Source organism: Taudactylus pleione, unplaced genomic scaffold (genome assembly GCF_031769625.1).
Source record: "Taudactylus pleione unplaced genomic scaffold, aTauple2 ptg000086l, whole genome shotgun sequence".
NCBI classification, from domain to species: Eukaryota; Metazoa; Chordata; class Amphibia; order Anura; family Myobatrachidae; genus Taudactylus; species Taudactylus pleione.
In genome coordinates, this window is record NW_028284488.1 from 21,633,187 (window position 1) to 21,660,669 (window position 27,483).

Here is a 27,483-nt window from a genome sequence, read left to right on the forward strand (position 1 = left end):
CACTCACCGTTTTTGGTGAAGATAGATTTATTCTGTCAGGTTGCCAGGTAAGCAGCGTTAAAAAAAAAAGTGATATTTCACAGATGGTATTATCTATTTCATTGGTTCACTATATTCGTAAATGACACAATGATGCTCGGTTACTGAATGGATTAGAAGAATAGTGAGAATAAAGAATATCTTCCTTTAGTAGCTTGTAGTTTTGTCGTACACAGCTGATCTGAAACCCTATGAAAATAATGTATTTGAATTGTTTATAAGAATGCCCAATATGGTACAAGATGCCTGCCGCCCGCAGAAAGTGTAAGCCTGAGGTGCAGTTTGGGAACCATAGCAACAGGGGACTCCTAGCGTTGCCGGAAGTACAATACTCGCGAAGGCAGCTGGGTAGTAAGGGAGTTTCCTGCTGTCTAAATCCTCTTCAGCTTACGGATCCGGATGTGACGTTGAGTGAGGGCGGATGCTCTGCTGTAAACAGGAAACAGCACGCAGGGGCATGGGGGATAGTTGTCCGGCTGCAGCGGCTCTGTTATAGGCATGGATATCCTGAAAGCGGAGATAGCGAGGAAAAGGAAGCAGCTAGAGGAGAAGGATCTGGTTGGGGTGAGAATGTGTCCTGTAACCACTGACACTACTGATGTACACCAGCAGTCATAATATAGGGTACATTGGGGCAGATGTTTGAAGCTCTGGAAAGTGATAAAGTGGAGAGTGATAAACGACTAGCCACTCAGCTCCCAACTGTCATGTTACAGGCTGTGTTTCAAAAATGACAATTGGGAGCTGATTGGCTGGTCGTTTATCACTCTCCACTTTATCACTTTCCAGAGCTTCATACATCAGCCCCATTGTATCTTACAGCACAGTGCATACACGAGCAGGGTCAGCCTTTGTTAACGTTATAAAATTAAGCGCATGACCGGTATTTTGTCCACTTGTAAAATATCTTATTCTCCTTTTGGTTATTTTAGAGATATTGTCTTTTTTTGAGAATTGGGATGTACCTTCTGTTTTTGTAGTAATACCCATTCGAACTGTAGTGGGTCACAAGTCCCAGTACTGTATTTTGGGAAAGTAGGTGGTCATCAGGGTATGCTGGAGTTTGTAGTCAATCAACAGCTGCAGCGCCATATGTTGCCTGAGCTTCTCTAAAACGTAAACCATGAAACTAGAAACATTTAAATTTGAATTACAACAATGGAATCTGCTTTTCTAGGGTCGCCCCTCTCCCTATGCAGAAGTCTAGCGTTGCCATGTGTAGCCATGTTTCCTGGGACGCTGACTGTTCTTTAACTATAGAACTGCCAAATTATAGCTAAACATCTGCCATCGCGCTGGTGTAATCCTTCTGGCTTTTGACTGAGGCTGTCGGAAACAGAAGAGCCTTGGGAAAGTGACTACATGATACGACTCATGGTTAGTGCTGACCATCTACTTTGAAACTTTTCCAAGGTGGTAATGCAATTCTGAGATCATTTAATGTAGGGTTCTTCACATGACAAAAAATAGCAGATAGCACAGGCATTGTTGCTTTACAGCAGTAGGGTAATGGATTCAATTCCAACCAGGTTTCCTGTAAGTGCTTAGTTTTTCTCCCACACTCCAAAGACCTATGCATTGGTTAATTAGCTTCTGATTACATTACGCCTGTGTGTCTGTGGTAAAAAATATCGATTGTAAAGTAATCTCTGCTTTATGGACTGGGTTATAAAATATTATCTGAAAAGCGCCATATAAACTTGCTAAATATCAGTACATTAAACTTGAATCAGCAACGAATGTAATCCGTATATAAATTATTCTATTATAATACTACTCTGTAACAGATATTTCACTGTTTAGCTACTTTAGATTAGAAGTATAACTATGTTGCTGAAAGTTATGGGGGTTTCAGATATTTCATAACTATGTTTTGCTTTCCAATACTAGCACGGTTTCATGTTTTAAAACTGATGTGTTTTAATGTTTCAGGAAAGTAAGAAGTATTTTAAGCGCAGTGAACTTGCTGAAAAAGAAAAGGAAGCTTACCTTGAAAGATGTGGATGCAAGGTAATATATTTTCCTTGTTCTTCCTGCCACTTTCACTTGTGTTTTCATATAATCATTTCTAATCTAACTATTTCTCTTTGTTCACACTATCACTACAATTAGCCTATAAATGAGATGCCAACAGGAAAGGTAGGAATACTCTGAGAATGGGATTGCATGTTTTACTTAGACACATTTTCCAAATGGTTTCTGATGATTTTTTTTATGTTATTTAGAAGAAAAACCATTTTGAAAATGACTTCTGTCACTGGCGTGCTGTCATTTGGCTTAAGGCGCTGAGCATGTAATGGCTTGATGTGTCTGGTGGTATTTACTTGGACACTGGATCTGTCTACTAAGTGCACATTTGAACACCAATTTATCAAGTGTATTCTATAGTGGATTTATATTCATTATTTAACTAAGATACCTACTAAATGTAACACCCCTGTTTGGACTCCACCTCCCTGTGCTGTTCTCCAACTCGCAGTGCAGTCCTGCTCCACACTGCAGCTGTAATAAAAGGATGGGGGGGTCCAGGGCATGTGCCCCTCCCCTCATGATCTGGCTCTGCCAGTGACCTGTGTAGTGTCTGATGCATTGGCTTTCTAACAAGCTCTCAGTACTCTGCAGTGTTTTCGAGGTGCACTCTGAACAGTGCACCTGACAAATCATATTCTAAATCAGTGTAAAGGATCAGAGTGTCCACCCATAACGAGATGTAAACAACACACACTAATTACCAATGATTACTTGGTTGTGTGGGAGTTGGGGAAGAATAACTTCAAACACTTACAACTGGATCACAATGATGATAACCTTATGAGTGAAGAGAGGGGAGTTAGAGGAGAGGCAGCATACTTGAAACATATCATCATTAACGACGATCATTCAATCTTGCTGGGATTTTAGTTCTTCATTTATTATTTTCTCCTCAAGCTCTTACACTCTTCAGAATACATTCTTTTGAGGATTCTTTAGGTTTTCTCAGGAGAAAGAAGATAATCATCTTGAGCAGGAAATTATTGCTACTTGTTGAGAAAGCATTTGGTATAAATAGACAGTAGTGTGACCCATGTAGTCTGCATATATTCATTTTACAAAAGTACTACTGTAATATCTTAGATGCACTTTAATTTAATGATTCGCATTGAATGTAATAACTTTACTCCTAACACCACTCAATACATTTCATTGTGTAACCTGCATAGGTTATATTTAAAAATAAAAAGTTACTGCAGTGGTGATATGTGGCAACTGACCCCAACATATGCATGATGATCCACTTAAAATTGATTTTATTGTTAAATATTTGGGAAAGTTTGGTTGGAAGATGACCCCCTTCTGACTACTGTAACAGCCCCTTTGACACGGGATGGCTGGATCCCATACAAAGTAAATGTATCAAACTGTGTATAGCTCAGGGCTTGACAAATTTTTCTAAAATCTAGGGGCCAGGATGAAATTGTAGGAGCCAGACCACCGTGTCCCCTACCCCAAAAAAAAAAAAATTACAGGAGTGAGTAATGAGCACAGTTGTGTCTGTTATGCAACCCTTATACACACTATACTAGTCCACAAAATTGTCACAGTTGAATGACACAGTAAAATGGAGGCCCCTTCACTGCTCTGCACAGCTCCTCGCTCCAGTAATAACGGACCACATTTCACATGGAACAATGTTGCCAGAAAGTACAACAAAAACCCCCTCCGCTCGTGGTCACACCACTATCCCTCTGAAGCTGCTCCGCAATCCCTGGCCACGCATAGACCCTACTACCGGAGAGCTCTATGGAGCCGGAGATGGGAGACAGTAGACAGCCGGAACATACAGGAGGATCAGCGTAGAGTGGGACAGACAGCAGGGATCAGAGCAGGCCAGGATGGAGAGTAGTAGTCAGCGCAGGACGGACACAGGCACAGCAGTCACCGCAGGCAACACTCAGCACATGCACTCCTGTGCGTGATATGAACAGCGCAATACTATAGGCACGGATCTCCGCTGGAGCTGATGAGGATCTGCTTCCTCTCTCACTGCAAAATCTGGTAGCCAGGCAGCAAAATCTGGTAGCCATGGCGACCTGGCTTCGGGATTTGTCGAACCTGGTATAGCTATGTATTGCTATGTCAGTTTTATTTTCCATATACTGGTTCTCCTTTTAGATATCTTTAATAAAATTTCTTCACTTCTGCACTCTTCACATTGAGTGCCACCACACCTACCTACTGTATTCAATTTAACCAAATTAATGTAAACTATGGCCATTGCCTCTTAAAACAGACTGTACATAACAGAATAGTTATCAGAATCATAATATGTATCAAAATAAATACAATCATTTCCTCAGTGTAAAATATAAAAAAATTTGATCCATAAGCATGAAAAATCAACCTGTGACAGTGCAATAGTTCTCTATACATAGTGACATAAGTAAAACTAATTTGAAATCCTAATGATTGTGTGTCATGCGCTTCCTCTCACTGTCTCTAACCAGACAGTAGTATTGGTGATCATTCATACAACTGTAATCCTTTCCAAACAGCGATGTAGTGCCACAAAATAACGTGAACCTTCCACCAAGTGCCTCCTCTGTTGCGAGTGTGCTCACTTAGGGAGGTATTTATGAAAGCTTGGAGAGAGATAAAATTGTGAGAGATATAGTACCAACCATTCAGCTCCTAACTGCCATTTTTCAAACACAGCCTGTAAAATGACAGGAACAGATTGGTTGGTTCTTTATCGCTCACAATTTTAACTCCAAGTTTTCATGAATAATGGCTCATGAGTTTATCAACAGAAACATTGAAGATATCAACAAGCCCTCTCCAGACTTGATTCTGAGTTTAGAGCAAAGCAAAAAAGAAAAAAGTTACTTTAATATACTACAAAGCATGTTGCAATGCTAGGGGTGCAAATACATATATTTTTGCATGCAGGGTAAATACAAACTGCTTTTGCATGTAGCCCACCAATGCTGGACAGCTTTATTTTTACACTGCAATTTAGAGATCAGTTAGGATGCACACTTCTCAGTGGAGCATGGTTTAGCCATGGTACAAAGTTACTTACTTTTTCTTGTTTTACTCCGATCTCAGATTTAGACCTTTAATACACTGTATATTTCCATAAAGCTCGTGAGAAAGGAATAGAAGGCAGATATGGCAAATCCCCTTTTCTACTTCAGGGTCCATAGGGTATCCACAGGATACCTTGGGGTATAGGTGTGACGTCAGTCGCAGGGCACCAAAGAGTTAAGCTTTCAGCCTCCCAGGATGCACTAGGTCCCCCTCCTATACCCCGCCCCCGAGCCAAGGCACCTCAGTTTAGTTTGGTGCCCGGCCGGAGTCGGGTGCACCTGTTGGAGTGGGGGCTAGAAGAGCCCCTGAAGCTTATTCTTCATGCAGCTGTGGCTGCACAACTGGATGAACAGCATGGACAGTCAGTCCTGACGTCCATGCTGTCTTCCCTACACCCCGCCGGTACCAGAACGCCGGTACTGATCCGGGGATGCTGGTGGGCGTCTGGGGTCACAGCTAGCGGTGACCCCAGATGCTCCGGACCATGGCCGGATTCAAGGGGGACAGAGGTAAGCAGCGGGGTCCCGCGGTGGGTCCCCGCTGATCACATGGTCCTAAGTCCCCAGGCAGGGGGCTCCCTGGGGACTGGCTGCAGCGTGGAGCCAGGCGACCAACCTGCGCTTCCACTACCCCCTGGGACAGCGGACCGCAGCAGAGCGGTAGCGCTGCGGCGTCCCAGGGGTTAAATGCATGCCAGGGGAGCGCGCCTTCCCTGTCTCACAGCCGGCGCCTCCCCCGCTGCACACAGCCCTCTCTGCATGCTGCCGACTGGTCCTGTGGCAGCGCTCCTCCCCCAGGCCAGCCTCCTCTCTGCTCCTCGGCGGCCATCTTCTCCAGAACGCATGGTGAACGCTGCTGGAAGCGCTGGAAGGAAGCATCGTGGTCTGGGTCCCCCCGCATACCTCTCCTCCGCTGTGGCTCAGGTCTGTGTATGCAGCGCTGTGTCCTACCAGGCCCTGTGTCTGTGTAGTTGAGTGATCAGCGCTGTTAGTGCAGGAATTGTTATTTTTCTGCATTGTATGTGACTGTGCTAGCGCTGCTGCCTGTAATCTTTTCTCTCTAAACTGTCAGCTTTATTACTGTCCCTGTTCTTTCTGCTAAAGCCCTTGCGGTGCGGTGCTGCAGGGTGGTCTCTCGCCTATTTAATACTTAATTGGTGAGAGAGGTCACATACGTGGTGCCATCATGTCTGAAAGTGATTTTCCCCTCCGGCTACAGTGTACCACGTGCAAAGTACCGTTAGCGGAGGGGGAGGGTAGCGCGGAGGGCCTTTGCCGGCAGTGTTTGTCCATGGCGCGGCCTATTACGGTTACAGCACCGGTACAGGAGCCGCCCTGGGCTTGTTTCGCTCAGGCGTTAACAGCTTTAGTGGGCCAGTTAGCTCCGCAGCCCGCGTTTACTCCGATGGGTTTGTCCCAGCAGTCTGTGGTGTCGTCACCCATGCAGGGGTTCCCACGACAATTGGTGGTACCCCACAGTCTCCCTATTTCCCCGCTCCCGGGTTCTCAGGAGCCAGCGTGGGTTAACTCCCTGACGAGTTCTGTACAGCACTTGTCGGATGTGTTGCAAGGGGAGTCTGTGATGCGGTCTCATAAATGGCCGGTGGCGTCTCTGTCCGCTCCTTATGAGGATGACGAAGGGACGTCTGATGATGGGGAGATTCTAGATCCTTACGATCAGGAACCTCTCCATACTAAGGACGCTGATGCTAAGTCCAAAGTATATATTCCTGGACTTATTCGGGCGGTCCGCACAGCCTTGGTGATTGAGGACGAAGTTCCCCCAGCGGCTAAATCTAAGTATGCCTTTTTCAAAGATGTGAAGGGCGATGCCACAGTCTTTCCTCTTTCGGGTCAGTTGGTGGACCATTTAGAGGAGGCGTGGAAACAACCTGGCAAAAGATACCAGCCGCAGAGACGCCTGGCGGTGGCTTATCCGTTCGCGGATAATTATTTTGCGAAGTGGGAATCCCCTCCACAGGTGGATTCTCACGTGACCCGTCTTGTCCGTAGTGCCACATTGCCGATGCCATCCATGTCCTCCCTTAAGGATGCTACGGACCGCAAGGTAGAAATCTGCCTGAAGTCCGCTTATTCCCTTGCAGGGGGGGCAGCACGGCCGGCTATGGCCATTTGCTGGGTTGCCAGAGCGATGGAGCGCTGGGCGGATTCATTAGAGGCTTCTTTTGAATCCGACTGTCCGGCCGATCAGGCGGAGTTGATTGGCAATCTCCGTGATTCGGCCACCTACATCAACGAGGCGGCTCTAGACATTAGTACTCTGGTGTCTAGAATTTCTTCAGCAGCGGTAGCTGCTCGTCGCACCTTGTGGCTGCGATCCTGGAAGGCGGACGCAGATTCCAAGAAAGGTCTGGAAGCGTTGCCGTTTACCGGAGAAGTTCTCTTCGGTCCGGATCTGGATAAGATTGTGGCCACGCTGGCGGCAGCCAAATCTGCCTGTCTCCCGTCGGCCGCTGCTCCTTCTGGTTCGGGACCATCGTCCTTTCGGTCATCTAGGGCCCAGGGCAGGCCCAAACCACAGTCGTTTCCTCGACAGGCTGGCCCTAAGAAATCGGTCAAGCCCCGGAAGCAGGCATGGAGTACCAGACGTCCGGCCCCCAAGCCAGATGGCAAGCCTGCGGCCTGACGGTCCGGGCCTCCCTTTGGGGGATCCCAGGGTGGGAGGCCGCCTGCTACAGTTCGCCCAGTGTTGGTCGACTACTACGACAGACACTTGGGTTCTGGAGGTGGTTTCCCACGGATACGCCCTCTCCTTCCGGCACAGACCCCCGGCTCGCTTCTTCACCACGGGTCTCCCATCAGACCGGAACAAGGCTACGGAGCTGCGGAAGGTATTGCACACTATGCTCCAGGCTGGAGTTATAGTGGCGGTTCCATTCTCCCAGAGGGGCCAGGGTTTCTATTCAAATCTATTTTTGGTACAGAAACCCAATGGGTCATATCGTCCGATTCTCAACCTCAAAGCACTCAACAAGTCTTTGCGGGTCCCGAAGCTTCGGATGGAGACCCTACGGTCCATCATTCTGGCGCTGGAACCTGGGGACTACTTGGTGTCATTGGACATACAGGACGCTTACCTGCATGTCCCTATTCTTTGGCGCCATCAACAGTTCCTCAGGTTTGCAATCAGCAGCGACCACTTCCAGTTTCGGGCGTTACCTTTTGGCCTGGCAACAGCACCACGTGTTTTCACCAAGGTGATGGCGGTCATGGCGGCTTCTCTGCGGCTGCAGGGAGTCCGCATGTTGCCGTATTTGGACGACCTGTTATTGGTGGCAGGATCTCCAGAGCTCCTGTTACGCCACTTGGACCTGACCATTGCACTGCTGCAACGGCACGGCTGGCTAATCAACTGGCAGAAGTCCACTCTAATCCCGTCTCGGAGGATTCTGCATCTTGGAGCCTTATTGGACTCGGGACAGCAAAGGATCTTCGTGACGGAGGACAAGATCTCTGCTTTACAGTCAAGGGTGCGCAGTTGTCTGCACAGCCGCCGGGTGTCCTTACACTCGGCGATGAGGTTACTGGGCTCCATGGTGTCGGTGTTCGACATGGTGGAATACGCCCAGTTTCACTCCAGACCTCTGCAGCACCTGATCCTGTCCAAGTGGAACGGGCTGACTCAGTCTCTGAAGTCCCAGACGATTGTGCTCACCCAGGAGGTTCGCCTGTCCCTTACGTGGTGGTTACAGACGACCCACCTCAACAAGGGACGTCCGTTCTGGGTTCCAAATTGGGTCCTGTTGACAACGGACGCCAGTCTTCGGGGCTGGGGAGCAGTTTCGGGTCCACACTTGTTCCAGGGCAGGTGGACGCCGACAGAAGCGGAGCTTCCAATAAATATCTTGGAACTCTGTGCGGTCTTCAATGCTCTCCAGCAGGCACAGCGGTTTCTCCAGGGTCGCCCGGTGCAGGTCCAGTCGGACAACGCTACCACCGTGGCCTACATAAACAGGCAAGGAGGAACTCGCAGTCGGGCGGCTCTTGTAGAGGTCTCTCGGATCCTGGTTTGGGCGGAGCGCAATCTTCCGGCCATATCAGCGGTTTTCATCCCGGGAGTGCTCAATTGGGAGGCGGACTTTCTAAGTCGCCAGGACGTTCATCCGGGGGAATGGTCCCTGCACCCGGACGTTTTTCAACTACTGGTGGACAGGTGGGGTCTTCCAGAAATCGACCTCATGGCGTCCCGGCACAACAACAAGTTGCCGGTGTACGGGTCTCGCACAAGAGACGAAGGGGCGTCTCTGGTGGATGCTCTGTCCGTCCGGTGGACGTTCCGGTTCGCATACCTGTTCCCTCCGGTCTCCCTTCTTCCACGGGTAATCCGGAAATTCAAACAGGAAGGAGGGACGCTCCTGTTGATAGCTCCCGCGTGGCCCAGACGGCACTGGTTCTCAGACCTTCAGGGTCTGTCCGTGGACATTCCTCTGCGGTTGCCGCTACGACCGGACCTTCTGTCTCAGGGTCCTTGCCTTCACCCGGACCTAACTCGGCTGTCTTTGACGGCGTGGCTGTTGAGACGGCCATGCTGAGGTCCCGGGGGTTTTCCAGCTCTGTGGTGCGTACCATGTTACGAGCTCGGAAACCGTCTTCCGCGAGGATATACCATCGCGTGTGGCATACGTTCTTCCAGTGGTGTCGACCGAGAGGTTATGCACCGCGGGAGTTTCGTCTGTCTCGGATTCTCGCCTTCCTGCAAGCGGGACTAGATCATGGGCTTCGCCTTGCTTCTTTGAAGGTACAGGTTTCGGCCCTATCTGTCTGGTTTCACCGTAGGATTGCTACAATCCCGGATGTGCGCACCTTTATGCAGGGTGTTCTCCGCATTCAGCCGCCCTTTGTTCCACCTGTGGCGCCTTGGGATTTGGCTGTGGTCCTGAGGGCTCTCCAAGGACCGCCGTTTGAACCACTGGGCTCAGTGGATCTTAAATGGCTAACAGCTAAGACTGTTTTCCTTCTGGCCATTGCTTCGGCCAGACGTGTTTCTGAGTTAGGGGCTCTTTCTTGTAGACCCCCTTTCTTTGTTTTTTATGGGAACAGGGCAGTGCTCCGCACTCGGCCCGAGTTTCTTCCCAAAGTTGTTTCCCAGTTTCATATTAACGAGGAAATAGTTGTTCCGGCCTTTAACTCACCGGGTCTTTCCGTGGGTGAGGCCTCTTTGGATGTTGTGCGGGCCTTAAGGACTTATGTTGACCGCACTTCTTCGTTTAGGAAGTCGGACGCTTTGTTTGTCCTCTTTGGCTTCCGTAAAAAGGGTTGGCCTGCTTCAAAGCAAACTTTGGCAGCCTGGATCCGTATGGCTATTTCTGAAGCTTATCTTCATGAAGGCCTACCGGTCCCTCCTTCTCTGAAGGCTCATTCCACTAGGTCTGTGGGTCCTTCGTGGGCAGCTCGACGTGGTGCCTCGGCAGTTCAGATCTGCAAGGCTGCTACGTGGTCTTCTGTCCATACCTTCGTGAGGTATTACAGGTTTGACACCTTCGCCTCTCAGGATGCTTCCTTCGGGCGGCGGATTCTCCTTTCTGCACAGGAGCGTCCCCACCCTTAAAGGATACTGCTTTGGGACATCCCCAAGGTATCCTGTGGATACCCTATGGACCCTGAAGTAGAAAATATGAGATATGGTAAGAACTTACCCTTGTTATCTCTATTTCTACGAAGTCCATAGGGTTCCACAGGACTCCCGCCCTGTCGCACCTGTGCTGCAGATGGGCTTTGCTCTGGTCACCGGTTTTCCGTCTCCCTCTGGTGAGAATGTGATTCTTGTATGTGTCCAGATCTTTGTTCTCTCTCTTCCTTCTCCTCCTCCGGCCTATGGCTTGGTAACTAACTGAGGTGCCTTGGCTCGGGGGCGGGGTATAGGAGGGGGACCTAGTGCATCCTGGGAGGCTGAAAGCTTAACTCTTTGGTGCCCTGCGACTGACGTCACACCTATACCCCAAGGTATCCTGTGGAACCCTATGGACTTCGTAGAAATAGAGATAACAAGGGTAAGTTCTTACCATATCTCATATTTTTATATCTTGAACTGTGTAAAAACACACTATTTAAGTCAAGATATCTCTTTCTTATTTATTATCCTTTTACTTTGTATGACTGTTAGGAGCTTTTAGAGAAGCGAGTTGATGAATGATGCATGTTCACCTTGATTTTTATTAAATCTGATAGATCTATAAAGCCCCAATCTAGAAACCATATACACTGAAGTGCCAAAAGTAATAGGCTAGCAGTAGGTAAAGGTAATGGTAGATGGCATCACCGTACTGCGACGTCTTGGAAATGCCCAAAGCTGCATAAATTGTAATCTGACATCTCATGTGTCAGGTTGTTTTTTTGCCGAACATGCAATTGTAATGCGATGTGACTAGTATGCATCAGGAGGCTGTGCCGGTTAATTTGATATGTGACGCTTGTATATCTATGTAAGATTGAAAACGGAACTTGGCGCGGAAAATAGCTGCTGCCGTTGCATCGTAGCACTTCAAATGCTGATTGAGAGACTCAGTTGCACACAGATATACAAGTGTCACATTAATCAGCACAGTCTCCTGGTGCATCCTAGTCACATCACATTGCAAATCAGACACACTTTTGGCAAAAAAAAAAAAAAGACACCTGGCACTATCAGTCTAACGGGACCAGGAGCGCCAGGAAGGGCTGTTTGGCATGACTGCAGCAAAGACGAGCGAGGACGCATCTGTAATTGTTCCACTTAGGTATTTTATTTTTGTTCTTCTATCTGTATTTTACTGCTCATGATCCAGTGTTTCCAAATGCATTGCAATTTGTTTTCAGAAAAGAGTAATTAAATGACTGTATTTTCTTACGTACATGTTGCACCCTGTGAAATGGCGGCAAAAAAGCTGAAAAAAGAAACATCCACCAGAATCATTGAATTTGTCCATGTCCATAAATACTGCACCACAATAAACTCTAAATCTTCCTAAACACTGCACCTTTAGGTTGCCTTTGGCCAGCACAATTATTGATGAAGTAAACTACAGTCCTAGAACAGAGCAATATTGCTATTCATGTATATGGAGCATAAATATGTCATACACTGAACATACAGTACTTTTATTCTGCAGAATACACAACTATTTAAAAACAATTTTAAATCAATTTAATGTCCAGGTGCTGCTGCTCTGTTGCCATTCTTCTCTTTATCAGCTTAAAACTGAAGCTGGGTACACACTAAACAATTGTGTACCCAGCGATGCGACCCACGATCCCAGCACCGAGGGGCCATCATATCGGGCGGTCCGTACACACGGGCGGTCCGGTGCCCGATCGCCAGATATGCCGGCCCCCAGTGCATATACCTGCATGGGATCGTCAACCACCTCGCCTGATCTTCCTGCATGTACAAAAGATCAGGTGATGCTGCTGACGACCCCACGGGAGCAAGCACTACACGATGTAGAGCATACACACTGCACGATATTGAGAATAATCACTCCGATGCGTCGGAATCTTCAGCAATATCGTATAGTGTGTAGGGGCCTTTAGTGCAGCTGTTATGTCTTTTCGGTGACATCTTTGCTAGTCAGACTAACAACTGACCCATCCAGCTGTTGGTGTTCCAGGTAACTGACTCAGCATTTAGTACATAGCCATGAGTCGTCACTGACCTCTGCACAATGCAAGGTGTCTGTTCAGGGTACTGCTCGCACCCATTGTAAACATAGCGGAGCAATCGACTTTTAACATGTAAACACCCGCCGCATCAGACATCGCAGTGTACACACCTGGACCAGTGTGTACCCGGCTTTGGTCTTGTATAGGTGTAGTTAGTATAATGGTATGATCTCAGGACACCAGAAATCAGTGCACAAAATCACCATAGTTGCCAACATTTTCAAATAATTTCCTGGGACACTTTACTGCTGAGCATCGCACACTATTCTGTATCTAACATTGGTTCACTACAGAATTAACTAATGGTTTTAATCAGTGCCAGCTGTGGCCAGGGGCTTATTTGTTAAGCATGTAATAAATCAATAAGTGCAACCAATTAATAAACAGGTCCGCAGCACACCTAATAAGGGTTTCTGTGTCACCCTCTGCTGAAATATAAACTAGATATAAACTAGATAGAAAGTATAGATTGCGCTGACCTGTATCTGTATAAAAAGGAGTTACGCGAGTACAAAATTATAAACATTTATTCCTACAAAACATAGACACAAAGCAAATAAAATCAACAATTTTTCTACACTCTTGATTTTTGTACAGATACAGGTCAGCGCAACCTATACTTTCTATCTTGTTAACATTGGTTCACTACAGCCTGTATTATAACCATATTAACTGAATATGATTTTAATGTTAGTCTGTACAGTATTTTTATGTGGTAAATATTAAATTATAAATCCAATAAATGAACAATAGATCAATAATGTAAATTATATTGTATATTTGGTCAATACTGAATGATGGGAAAAATCATTTAAAATTTGGAATTGTCAGTTGAAATTAGGGACAGTTGTTAACTATCAAACTGTGAAAGAAATGCTACCTCCCTGCATTTTTTATTTGAACTACAAAACATTGTACAATTAGATATGCAGCCTGCAGTTAAATCAGTATCACACAATACCAATGTGTATTTATATGAAAGGCCAAGGATTATAGTGTGTGTGTGTGTATATATATATATATATATATATATATGTGTGTATATCACACACACACACACACACACACACACACACACACACACACACACACACACACACACACACACACACACACAGAGTCAGGTGCATAAATATTGGGACATTGACAGAATTTCCATATTTTGGCCTCCATTCACCACCACAATGGCTTTGAAATGAAACATACAAGATGTGCTTTAACTGGAGACTTTCAGATTTAATTTGAGGGTAATTACATCCAAATCAGGTGAACGATGTAGGAATTACAACGGTTTCTATATGTGCCTCCCACTTTTTAAGGGGCCAAAAGTAATGGGACTATCGACTCAAAAGCCATTTCATGGACAGGTGTGGGCTATTCCCTCGTTATTTCATTATCAATTAAGCAGGTAAAAGGTCTGGACTTGATTCTAGGTGTGACATTTGGAATCAGTTGCTGTCGACTCTCAATATGAGATCCAAAGAGCTGTCACTATCAGTGAAGCAAGCCATCATTTGGCTGAAAAATCAAAACAAAAACATTAGGTTTGGCCAAATCAACTGTTTGGAACATTCTTAAAAAGAAAGAACGCATCGGAGGGCTCGGCAACACCAAAAGACCCGGAAGACCACGGAAAACAACTGGTGGATGACAGAAGAATTATTTCCCTGGTGAAGAAAAACCCCCTTCACAACAGTTGGCCAAATCAAGAACACTCTCCAGGAGGTAGGTGTATATGTGTCAAAGTCAACAATCAAGAGAAGACTTCACAAGAATGAATATAGATGGTTCAACCACAAGATGTAAACCATTGATGAGCCTCAAAAACAGGAAGACCAGATTAAAGTTTGCCAAACAACATCTAAAAAAGCCATTACAGTTCTGGAACAACATCCTATGGACAGATGAGACAAAGATCAACTTGTACCAGAGTGATGGGAAGAGAAGAGTATGGAGAAGGAAAGGAACTGCTCATGATCCAAAACATACCACCTCATCAGTGAAGCATGGTGGTGGTAGTGTCATGGCGTGGGCATGTATGACTGCCAATAGAACTGGTTCCATTTATTGATGATGTGACTGCTGACAAAAGCAGCAGAATGAATTCTGAAGTGTTTCGGGCAATATTATATGCTCATATTCAGTCAAATGCTTCAGAACTCATTGGACGGTGCTTCACAGTGCAGATGGACAATGACCCGAAGCATACTGCAAAAGCAACCAATGAGTTTTTAAGGCTAAAAAGTGGAATGTTATGCAATGGCCAAGTCAATCCCCTGACCTGAATCCGATTGAGCATGCATTTCACTTGATGAAGACAAAACTGAAGGGAAAATGCCCCAAGAACAAGCAGGAACTGAAGACATTTGCAGTAGAGGCCTGGCAGAGCATCACCAGGGATGAAACCCAGCGTCTGGTGATGTCTATGCTTTCCAGACTTCAGGCTGTAATTGTCTGCAAAGGATTTGCAACAAAGTATTAAAAAGTGAAAGTTAGATTTAGGATTGTTTAGTTTGTCCAATTACTTTTGGCCCCTTAAAAAGTGGGAGGCACATATAGAAACCATTGTAATTCCTACACCGTTCACCTTATTTGGATGTAATTACCCTCAAATTAAATCTGAAAGTGTGCAGTTAAAGCACATCTTGTTTGTTTCATTTCAAAGCCAATGTGGTGGTGAATAGAGACCAAAACTATGAAAATTCTGTCAATATCCCAATATTTATGCACATGACTGTGTGTGTGTATATGTATATGTATATATATAATTATATATATATATATATATATATATATATTGTAATATTATTTTCAAACATCAATTCCTATTTATCTATAAAATTGTTACATTTATAACTTTTGAGGACAAGACACAGGGCCATTGAATTCATTATGTTGTACGGCCCTTATTTTGAAGGTGAGTGAGTGGGAAAATGAAAAATAATAAAAATGACTTCTAGAAAACTAATGTAACCTCTTTTGCAGAAAATGTAATTTCAAGAATGCTTCAACATTGACAATTCTTGCATTGGAGATGAAAGTTTAGTAAGTTAACAAAGGAGTGGTTTTAGAGTTCCTTGTTCAGCTTTTCAGTGGATAATGTGTTATGGATATGCCCACTCGCCTTTTTTCTTTACATTGTGCATAGTGTCCTAAGGGGGTATTTATCAAAGCTGGGACAGAGATAAAATTGTGAGAGATAAAGTACTAACCAATCAGCTTCCAGTTTACATTTTGCAGGCTGGTTTTAAAAAGATAGTAAGCAGCTGATTTGTTATTTTTTTACAATTTTATCTCTCTCCCAGCTTTAATAAATACCCCCCTAAGTAGCTTTAATATGTGCTTTTTTAACCACTTAACTTTTTAATATTTTTTCCAAAACCCCTCCAAATTGTTGATTTTATTTTTATTTTTTTATGATTGAATTAGGTCAAGAACATCTATTTAAAACGTGTCCAACATAATTTTCTAAAAGAAAAAAAAACACTTTTTGAAACCCATAACATTTAATATAGATTTTTAACATATTGGTCATCAATATATCGGACTATCAATGATCGGACCATCGCGACTTTGCATTTCCCCAGCAGCTGAGCTTCCGCCAGGTATACGCTGGGATGGTCTGAGGGCTGTTCATTTATATTTCCCCGGCACCTGCTTCTCTTTGCAAGGAGGTGCTGCCCGATTAGCAGCACGGCAGACTCTTGGGGAGGGTGCAGGAATGCAGAGGGGCCGGGAGGTCCCCCTGCCATTGGCGGTTGCTGTAAGATTATACTTTGTCAGCCACCCAGTGGGTGGTTCTGACTGGTCGCATTATTTGCAACCATGTCAGATTACACACAAGTGGTTAAACGTTAAATAACAAATTAAGTGGATCTGTGGTTTGAGAGGAGAGAACATTCTTTATATATCTTTGTTCACAGTGAGTGGTGAGACAACTTTTATGGGGTTATATACATTCAGTCATTTACACTGCTTTGCATAATTACTAACAATGGGATATGAACTACTGTAACTGACCATTTTAACAATATGTTTTTTTAATTTGCATTAATCATGTTGTGTTTTTGTATTTAGAATCCTATATTCTGTTGGCTTTTATTACATTTCTAATGACATACCTATAATTTTGACTAACTACGAAGAGTAAATATATTTTGCACAAATGTTCCTGTGAGAAGTAACCTATTTTGTGCTGTAGCTCTAAGACACTCCAAGGAGTCTTCAAAAATTAAATCTTCTTAAACAAATTGTGTGACATTAGTTTTGTTGCTTTTTTATTTTTAAATCAATACTAGAGCATTATTGTAATGATGATAAAGTTCATCATTTGTCACACCCCTACAATCTGTTTGGCTGTACATTTATTCTTTACATTGTACCTTATGTAATAACCTGCAAGATTTCGGTGGGTTAACCATTATTTAAAGAGCTGCAATTGTGTAACAGGCAAAACCAACCTAGTTTTGTCTTTTTAAATTATTGCCGCTGTAATAATACTGGCCAGTGCCTGCATCCCGCAGACTATTACATATGGCCTTTTGCAGTGGTTCTCTGGACCTTATTCAGAACCGCTCGCATTTCAGCTAAGTGACGTCAAGGCAGCCGCTCACACGGCAAGGCATAAGCACGCCCAGTATGTCATCACTTTGTGTTTACAGATGCCCACCAGCCTGTCTTTAGCTGCGTACGTCATCTGGAAGTATATACAACCATCGGTACATCAGGATCCATCAGATCTAACCGCAGTGCTTGCAGTTGACTGTACCCTACCGCAAGCACTTCAGTGTATTTTTCAACCTGGTGACGTGTATTATGACACTGCCTGTTAATTAGGCACGCCCCAGATACGGTGTGAAAACACTGGCACGCCTGCGTCCACTTCTCAACTCCCCCGTTACTACTGGCCTGCCCCTGTTGCCACCCACAAACGGCCTCTCCTGTCACTCATTCCACTGGGCTGTCTTTGCAGGGCGAGCGAGCACATTCCGATCACTCGTACTAGTTTGCGCACGCGCACTGCGAACTACACGCATGCACACCTTAGCGAACATAGTCTGCAGTGAGTGGCCGCTTACTATTGAGCAGGTCTGAATCAGGTCCTCTGTCCACAGGACCCTACACAGTTTCCGTTTTCCAGGTCACGCAGCAGGTGCACAGGTGGAGAGATTACTCACTGACCTGTTTAAAAAAGAGCCACAGGTAGAGATAATTATTTCACTTGTGATTCTGTGAGGAGACCTGGAAAACATGCGCTGTTTGGAGTCCTGAGGACTGCATTTGAGAACCTATGGCCTTTTGTGTTGGATGTCTTGTGCGAAGAAGCAATAGTTTTTTAATGTTTTATTCTAACTTATATTCCAAAGATGTTTATCTTGGGAGGAGCACAATTCGATATCGGTACCTTCTTACATTGATTTTGACTTCAAATTCACATATACATGATATATACTGTACAAAGTTTTTCATGTCTGGCGTAAGATGTGTTTATTCGTCTGAACAGTTTGTTTTGTTGTATAAGAAAAAAGCATGGGTTTCCTTTTGTATGTACTCTTTTTTTTTTATATAAGTGCTTCTTGTACAACTAGGTGCAGAAGCCAGAAGAGGAAGAGGAGCCTTCATCATCATCAAGCAACCCTGTGTTAGAGTTGGAGCTGGCAGAAGAGAAATTGCCTATGACTCTTTCCAGGCAGGAGGTGAGCTTTCTGATCTACAGTCTAATGGTGCGTACAGACGGTACGATTAAACAGGATGATATGAACTATATCGTTCATATCGTTATCGTTCACATTGTCCTGTTTTTGTGCCCTTCCAACCCCCAAACGACAGTCGATGCGTGGGCATGGATGGTCGATATCGACCATCGCCCGTGCATGCAGGCCAACTAGGTCGTTATCGATCAGGTTAGCCTGGTTACTATAGTTATAGTTGTTTGGGGGTTGGTGCATGTGCTGGATGTTCGATATCGAACATCCAGCACAAGCAAGACGATCAGACAACGATATCTTTATCATTGTCTGATCTGTCTGATTGCTCCTTGTGTACGGAGCTTAAAGGATTCTTGCCTTGAGAGTCACATATCTGTATAGGAAATACAGTAATGGGCATTTCCTTCCTACCATGAACAAAATGTGCTACTAGCCCATTTTCCTCTGTCTGATTTTTCTGTGTAGTTTAAATATTTGGATTAATACTTTATTTTGAGCCTCAAGTAACTTTGTGTGGTTCTTATGCAGAGAAGCAAGCATCTGAAAATATATACTAAGAATAACCAAAATCAACTGTTACATACCAAGTGCACAAAAAAATCAATCTGCTAGGTGTGCCAATAACCAACAGAGGTGTTCCCAATCCCTCCACCAGTAGTCTAAAATGCACAAAAATCGGATATTGATATCACCAGTGCTTCTCTATAGACATATATGCTTATTCTGCTATATATTCATTTTTTTTTTTAGTTTTTTTTTTACTCTAATACCATTAATTGAAATGGGAGCAAACACCTGATGTGCAGCTAAGTGATTAGATCTACCGTTTATGAAGACAAACCAGGACCCTACACATGTGTCCATAGAGAAGTGCTGGTGATATTATCAGTTTCCTTTTTTTGTGCATTTGAAAATATATACTGTTTTAATCAGACTTTTAATCTTATTTCTTAAAAAATAAAAAGTGTATGTATAATGACGACAGGAATAATCACACTTGTCACAAATAAATAGCTTGGTAGGATCTTGATTTGTGCTTGTGTAAGGTGGGGAACTGTTATTTAGAAAATATTTATTACAGGAATTATCAGTTTGGTCCAGTTGCGGTTATCTTTAGTGTACTAGTTTCTTAAACAGCAATGTACAGTGCAAATAAGCTTTGCTTCAGTAAGGTTGCTAGTCAGCTGTAGCTCCTAAGAGATTCAGGCCAGTTCCCTGAATTGCAGCATTACACTGGAAATGGTAGATAGCTTGGCACAGAGAGGAATAGGGTGTTCAGTAGAGCCTGTTGAAGAGGAGTTCCCAAAACATGTAACCAGAACTTTTGGATACAGTTATCAACACTCACTATTTTACTTTTGTCCATTCCCGCTCACTTGGCCTCATATTATGCTCTGGCAAGTTACATTGCATCTGGATTGCAAATTCATCCACAATTTTATTAAATAGTAAATATATCTTGAGGCTATGCGCCTGATTTAGAGTTATGTTAAAGTGCATTTAAGCAGCATAAACAAATGCATGTGTCACTGTGCATGCACACGACCGATGGCAGTATCTTCAGCTGAATTTGTTAGACTCATGATTACTCTTATGCAAGTGCAGTATGGTAAGGGAGTGAACATGCACTTCGGCTACACCCTTGATATGTGTTGGCATTTGGGATTTACACGTATCTTCAAGTACAATACATATAAAGCATGACTTCTGCGCCTGCATAAGTACAAAGTATGGTCCTTTTGCAGGAAGATTTGAACTGCACACATCTTTGTATTGTATTTAAGATTGCACACCACAATTATGCAGGCACATCTCTATGTTCACATAGTGTTCATTCTAGCACCCTGAACCTGTTGCAATCCGTGCAGTTACTATTTTCGGCCTGTGGTGTCGCCCTCTGCTCTGGTGCTTCTAGCACACTTAGCTAATGCAACAAACTGTGGAGATACAGACCAGTGTGTGCTGGAAGCACCAGGGCAGAGAGCAACACCCCAGGCGGGAAAGAGGATTGTGACAGGTGCAGGGTGCTGGAATGAACACTAGTTCACACGTTTTACAGCCAACTCCCATCACTTATTATACAATCTTACTGTTCAAGAATATTGACTTGATTGCATTAGATTAGCATTGCAACTCCCTTTACCTGCAGACATCTATAAAGTACTTAAATGGCAGCAGATAAACTTTTTAATCTACATTGCCTCATTTATATGATATTTATGTTCCAATAACATTACAGGTGGAAGGATCCAGCATTTCTAGTGCTATGGATCAGGCAGTATAAGGAATAAATATCTGTTAGCTGCACTTAATAAGTATATGCTCAGTGTTCACTCTACATGCAGGGTGCTGATCTGTGAGGAGAGCATATTTTAATTTTGAAGGGCAACATTTTAGATGTGATGTATTGCTACAGGTACAGTAGCTGTAGCGATACATCAAGTCTAAATTTTTGCCATTCAAAATTAACTTATGCCCTCCTAACTGATCAGCACCCTGCATGTAGTGCGAACACTAAATGCTTCTCCTGTCAGGGCAGTTAATTGTGTAGCTCTGGTCTGGTTTCTAAAGCAGGATATGTTGCGATACATGTAAGAGCAGAGCAATATTATTATTATTATTATTATTAGCCTTTATATGATGCCACAAGTATCTGCAGCGCCTTACAAAGTACATAAGAGAGTGAACAAGATACCAGTGACTTACAGTACAATACAGTGCAGGACAAGTTTTATATACATTGCTGCATTAGTGATCATAATACTCAAATAAGGAAGTGTTAGTTGCCCTATTGGGGAGTAAGGAGTAGATATGTTTTTTTTTTATTTTTTAACATTTTTAAGGTGAGTGTTTAGGTACTTGGGGGAGGGCTAGGGTTAAATTACTAAAAAAAAGTTGACAATTTTTGTGTCGATTATTTGACCCTATCGACCTTTTAACCGTGTTCACTTTTTATTGTCGATCTTTTATACCTCACCAGTTGCAATTACTGGAAAGTTTCTGAAGACTCTCCCACACATGGCAATATTAAAATTGATGGTGGTTTGAAATCATCAGGACTTTCTAGCTTTCACCTTCCAGCAGTATTGGTTGGTTGTCTTGGGTTTTTAAACTTCATGCATGTAATGATTATTGTGTCGGTTGTATATGAATGCAGCACATAACTGAAGGACTTTACACTTTCGATCATTTTCAATGTCTTTGAGATGTGATGTTTAACTTTTTGAAAATATTAATTTGCCATTCAGATTTACTATATTGCTTTAAGTGAGTATGCCTGGCACATGCAAACAAATATCTCTATTTAAATTGATTGTGATTCTGTTGTGAGCGTAGAAATGCCTTTCCAACCATTGTGGTTCCTTTGTCACCTGGGTAAAGTCACCATTACTCTGGAAAAAATTTTCTCATCTCTTAATAATATGTAGGATTTTGTAAAACCATAGAGACCATCAGTGTAGCTTAGGAGCTCTTGGTGCACAGTACATTTCAATGTCCTTTGCTCACTCATAAGAAAGGCCAGGACACGGGGCCAAAATTAGTTAAGTTCAGTGTTCAATTAAATGTTTAGATTGTTTAAAAAAAAAAAAAAAAAAAGTTAAATACATTCTGAAACTTTCAGTATTTAGTTTGGTATAAAAGTATCAGCCAATTTTACAGCTCAATTAGGGTCACATATAATTGTACATTGCTCGGCTTGCAATTCACCAGTGAGCACTATATCTAGAATTGGCCATATTTAGCTATTTTTCTGCCAGTACTCTAGTATTGTATTTCTTATACTAATGATGGGATAGGTCTGCTATATTCCTAAATGTAATCAGATTGGCACTTACTGTTCAAGTCTAGTAACTCCCAATGCGGTATCATCTTGAATCATAAGTTACATTTATGGTTGGATTGAAAAAAGATAGGGTTTTTAAAAAAGCCCAAAATGAACCTTTTGGTATAACTTAATTTCTATAAAAATAAAATCCTTGAATAAAGAGTCTGCCACATATTAAATTGTGTCTATCAAGAATGTGTTTGGCCTCTATGCATTAAATATTTCTGATCAGAGTAGATGGGAATTACAATAATATGAAGTTTTCTTGGTGTCTCTTTGAATACGGACGACCAACAATCCTGAGCTAGACACCATTGTTTTATGGTTTGTTACACGATTCACACTTGGTGCCCCCAAATGAAAACTACAGTTTGACTTTGTTCCAGCTACAATGACAATATATAGGGGTGGATTTTAGGACAGAGCGAAGCTTATTTACGAAGTACAGAAAGAGATACAATGTTTACAAGGTGCCAAGTACATTAATTTAAATTAATTAAAATGTTGGGAATATATAAATGTGCTTTCGTATGCAACAAGTCAGGAAGACTAATACTGTAATAAAGTGTAGACTATATTGTATTCGTATAAGGTGTGTGTTGTATACAGTAGCACTGGCCTAAATAGAAGTGTTAGCCCATGCATATACCTAACAGATAATGTGTAGATGCGTAGTTGGTAATCTGAATCAGAAGCAATAAAACCACCTAGCAGAATGGAGGTGTCCACAACCATTTGATATGTACGTCTTTTTATTAATAATGTGTGTGTCGTCTGTCTACTTTGTACACCCTTCTTAATGGCGAATATGCTTTACCAGTTGAAACAAAATAAATCATTTTTGTTACCCTTTTGTAGGTAATACGAAGACTGCGGGAGAGAGGTGAGCCTATCAGACTTTTCGGAGAAACGGATTACGACTCATTCCAACGTTTACGAAAAATAGAAATTCTTGCTCCTGAAGTCAACAAGGTATTAGGAGAAAAATATATATTATATTAATGACATTCCCGCTAATACTCTTTACCTTAACGCAGCAGTTAGATGTGAGAACAGAGAGGTTGAGCTTATAGAACTTGCAGATCTATCAATGGTATTTCTAGTGATTTTAAGTCTAATGTACTTAAAAGAAGAAAAAAAAAAAACAGATTCCATGTAAGATAACTCCCCCCGCCCTCCCTCTGTTCTCTCTCTCGTATGTTGGAGCAAGCACGCAGAGAAAATACAAACACATGATGGGAACATACAAGCATCACACAGCTGGTGCCCTAGGGTTCATTTAGTCACACCAGGGTCCATTTAGTCAGAATCCAGTTAAACTACCAATATGTTTCTGGTGTATTTTCTCAAAGGTGGGGGATCGTATAGTAACTGATTAAGTCCTGGTACAACCTTCCCATTGTGAGGAATTAAAACTGGGAAAGAAAGAGGCAAAACTAAATATAAACACAAGAAAACAATTTGTAAACAAAATGGACATATGGACAAGGCAAATCATTTCTGCTCTTATGTTCTGTGTCTGTATTTACTATTAAAGTTGTCAGATCTTGTTATCCAAGATGAAAGAGACTCACAAATAAGAACAACATTTTGAAAGATCTATTAATTTAGAGGGGCAAGAACATGTGCCGAACATATGAATACATTCATGTTTGTTTTGTTACTTTCCTAAAACCCATGAAATAGTTAGTATATGCAGTTCAGCAAGGGCTTTCATGTTGACCTATGAAATTCTGGACTTCTCAGCTTGATGATCCATGCTCAAGCTACTCCATTGTGTGGCATCAAACATGACATAAGCTCTATAACCTGCTGGAGGAGAAGCTCTGAGCCTGATGGATCTAAGGATGATGCTATTTTTATTGCAGTGTTTAACCATCACACAATGGAGTACTACAGGAGCTGTCCTTGGGTCTATTGATCTCTATACTGGCTCCTGCAGAGTGTCATGTGGTAGCAGATTTTACATGTTCTGTCACAGAATTTTGTTATTGCACGTACTTGATGGGTTTACATCATCATTTGTTTTGTTTTTTTCTTTTTGCATCACCATAGTTTCCATTCAGGAATTTGAGGAAGGAATAAAAAATAAGTAAGGTTATTTATTTTATTAAATATACCTCCCTAATTACCTGGCGGCAAGTTTTTCACCATGAGAACCGTCATATCAATTACACTATATCCCACAATTTTTGTCTTCTGTTTAATACAGGACTGCCCAGTTAGGTTTGCAGGTAATATATACAAATATAATTGGCTCTGTGGTTTTTTGTCTGCCAGGGATTAAGAAATGACCTGAAGGCCGCTCTGGATAAGATTGACCAGCAGTATCTCAATGAGTTGGTGGGTGGTCAGGAACCAACGGTAGAAGATACACAGAATGATTTGAAAGTTCATGAGGAAAACACCACAATTGAGGAGCTTGAGGTGTGTATTTGGATGCTGTTAGTGTACACAGATCACACAAGCATACAGTATAATAAGCTAATGCCTTTCTGGGGAATAAGTAGCACCATAAGCTATTTTTTGGCATGTCATGCAAGCCTTCTGTAATTTGGTGGCAAAACAATAAATCTGTCACCTCAACTCATAACCAATGGGAATATATATAGGAATGCCCTTTGAGCAACGTTAAAAAAAATAAAAAATGCGAAAATGTACTTTGCCTATAAAAATATAAATTCCCTATAAAAACCAAACAGGGTGGTTCAATAAATAAGGTAACAAGACCTCTCATTGCATAAATGTATTTAACTCATATAGGTATAATCAATAGTATGGCCTTTGAACAGATTGTTTCCCCATACTTGTGTAAGCATTTGTTCCAACGGTACACCATGGCATCTATCCTGGGATAGAAGAAATCCATGTCAAGCGTTTTGAAGCCCGGACATCAGCTTGCTGAACTTCAACGTCAGATGTCTCCTTCCACCCAGGTGCTTCTTCAATGATCCAAAGAGATGGAAATCACTTGGTGCCAGGTCAGGGCACTTCAATGCTGCACAAATTGTCATCTGTGATGGACATGCTTGGCAGGCCAGATCGATTCTCATCTTGAACATCTGTCCTGCCATTATCAAAGCCATTGCCCCAAACCCAAACCTGTTTCTCTGACATGATGTTATGACCGTACATCTTGACAAGTTGGCAATGAATTTCAGCTGCTGATGTGCCCTTTAGACGCAAAAATAGAGAACATTACACACTAGAGAGGTCTTGTTACCTTACTTATTGAACCTTTCTCGTATTTTCCATCGTTCCTCACTCCAATCAATGACAATCTCATCCCTTTGTACCTGGCATCTTTTTATTGGTCCATTATCAGTCAGTTAGTGAATGACTCCAAGGGGTAAATATACTAAGTGGCACTTTTCAAACTTCTGTGTTTTGGCTGCCGGATGTAAAGGGGCAATAATATTAAATACAAAACACACCTGTTTTTGTATTTAATATTCTCGCTTTTTTAAGTACAGCAGCCGAAAAGTCTATAGACTTAGCAACTTTGAAAAGCACTGCTTAGTAAATTTATCCTCTAGTGTTTCTGATGTCTATACATTTAGAGAGTCTGTAATTGGTGAACATGTGACTTTTATGTTTCTGCTACTTTGGTGCTGAGGTGGTTACTAGGAAAGTCAAGGTTGGGTGTAGTTATTTTGCAAGTCCCATCTATTGGTACACATCTCCCATTCATTCTTAGTGGGCTTTCCTGGTAGAAAATGAACATGTGACACAATCAAAGTACCTGTACTAATACATACACTTGCTTTGTTCTAATGTTTAATGACTGAGACATCAACATCGGACATAAGCAGCAATAGTTCCACGAGCCCTGTACTGTGCACACAGTATTCAGTGTTGATCTAGAATAAACAAATGTTAATATTTTTATAAGGGCAAAAGCCATCCCATCTATTATGTAATTTCCCTTCTACTCCCTTACATGCATTAGTGGCCTTAGATTGATGTTCTTTTTTGAAACGACTCTGTAGTGTCCTGTGGGGGTGACTACAGTGTGATGAGGTATTGCTGCTGGGAAAACTGGCAGCCAGAAATTATATCAGCGGGCACTATTTTTGTTGTGCTTTCTAGCTTAATTTGTGAAAGGGAAAGGATTTAATTTACTATGTTTCTTACTTTGGATGTATCTCTTGACGATGGTTATGCTGTTTGGGAAACACTTTGTACTTGTGAAATGTATCCCTAGAGTATGGCTTTGGTTTGTTCTGGAAACTTTTGAGGATTTGAAACTATGATTGTATAAAATGGCAGAAAAAGTATTTAAGATTTCCCTTCATACTTGATATCTTATGCATCTACAACTACTACTCCAATGATGCGCCTCTCTACAGACGCAGAAAAGGCCTTGACTGGGATGATTGGGGCTTCATGTTGGGGCGGTTGGTTTTGAGTGATGCTTTTATCCAGAAGATACTCTCTCTATACTGGGCTCCCTCGGCACTTATCCGGTTTAATGGAATTCTGTCTAACACGATCCATATTGCAAACTTTACACGCCAGGGATGCCCCCTCTCACCACTGGTCTTTGTGCTTTGCATGGAGGCCTTGGCGAGGGCGATTAAGCCGAATCCAAATATATCTGGTCTGTGTGTGGGGGCACGAGAATATAGTCTTGCCCTTTTTGCTGCTGATTTATTGGCTGTAATAACAAATCCGGTTATATCCTTCCCATACCTTTTACATGAATTTAATCGCTTTAGTCAGCAGTCTCATTTTAAAATAAATTATGCAAAGTCAATTGCCCTCAATGTCATAGCCTCTGCAGAGTCTGTTTTAGCTCTTAATTCTTCCTTTCCTTTCAAATGATGCTCATCCCATATACAATATTTAGGTGTACAGATACCTAACGGACTTAACCAGATGTTAGCCTTAAATCATGCCCCCATGCTCAGCAAGCTTCGTAAGGTATTGACCCATTGTCTTCCTCCAGAAATTCTCATGGTTAGGTTGGATGAACATAATAAAAATAAATGTGCCCGTTTTCAGCGATTCCTATAGGGCTTCCACCTCGCTTTTTGTCCAATGTAAACAATGTTGTTTGTGAGTTTGTGTGGGGAGGCAGAAGACCTAGGTTTAAACACCAGGTTCTTTTTCAGTGGAAATCCCAGGGAGGTAGACCACTTCCTATGATTTCTGCTTACCATCAGGCGTCAATGTTAAGTAGGAT

The 27,483-nt window shown here is 42.7% G+C and overlaps 1 protein-coding gene across 2 annotated transcripts in view; it reads left to right on the plus strand.

Moving 5' to 3' along the window:
* Window positions 1-424: 424 nt before the first annotated feature.
* PRPF18 (pre-mRNA processing factor 18) overlaps window positions 425-27,483 on the plus strand; it is a 49,402-nt gene continuing 22,343 nt past the window's right edge. Inside the window, exons 1-6 of one of the 2 annotated variants that reach the window (XM_088468775.1) lie at window positions 425-603; window positions 1,972-2,049; window positions 2,152-2,178; window positions 18,353-18,460; window positions 23,157-23,270; window positions 24,579-24,725. In XM_088468775.1, coding sequence (XP_088324901.1) covers window positions 538-603; window positions 1,972-2,049; window positions 2,152-2,178; window positions 18,353-18,460; window positions 23,157-23,270; window positions 24,579-24,725 — 540 coding nt within the window. In that variant the 5' untranslated portion in view covers window positions 425-537. The remainder of the gene's footprint in view (window positions 604-1,971; window positions 2,050-2,151; window positions 2,179-18,352; window positions 18,461-23,156; window positions 23,271-24,578; window positions 24,726-27,483) is intronic. The other variant, XM_088468776.1, reaches the window with a different exon arrangement.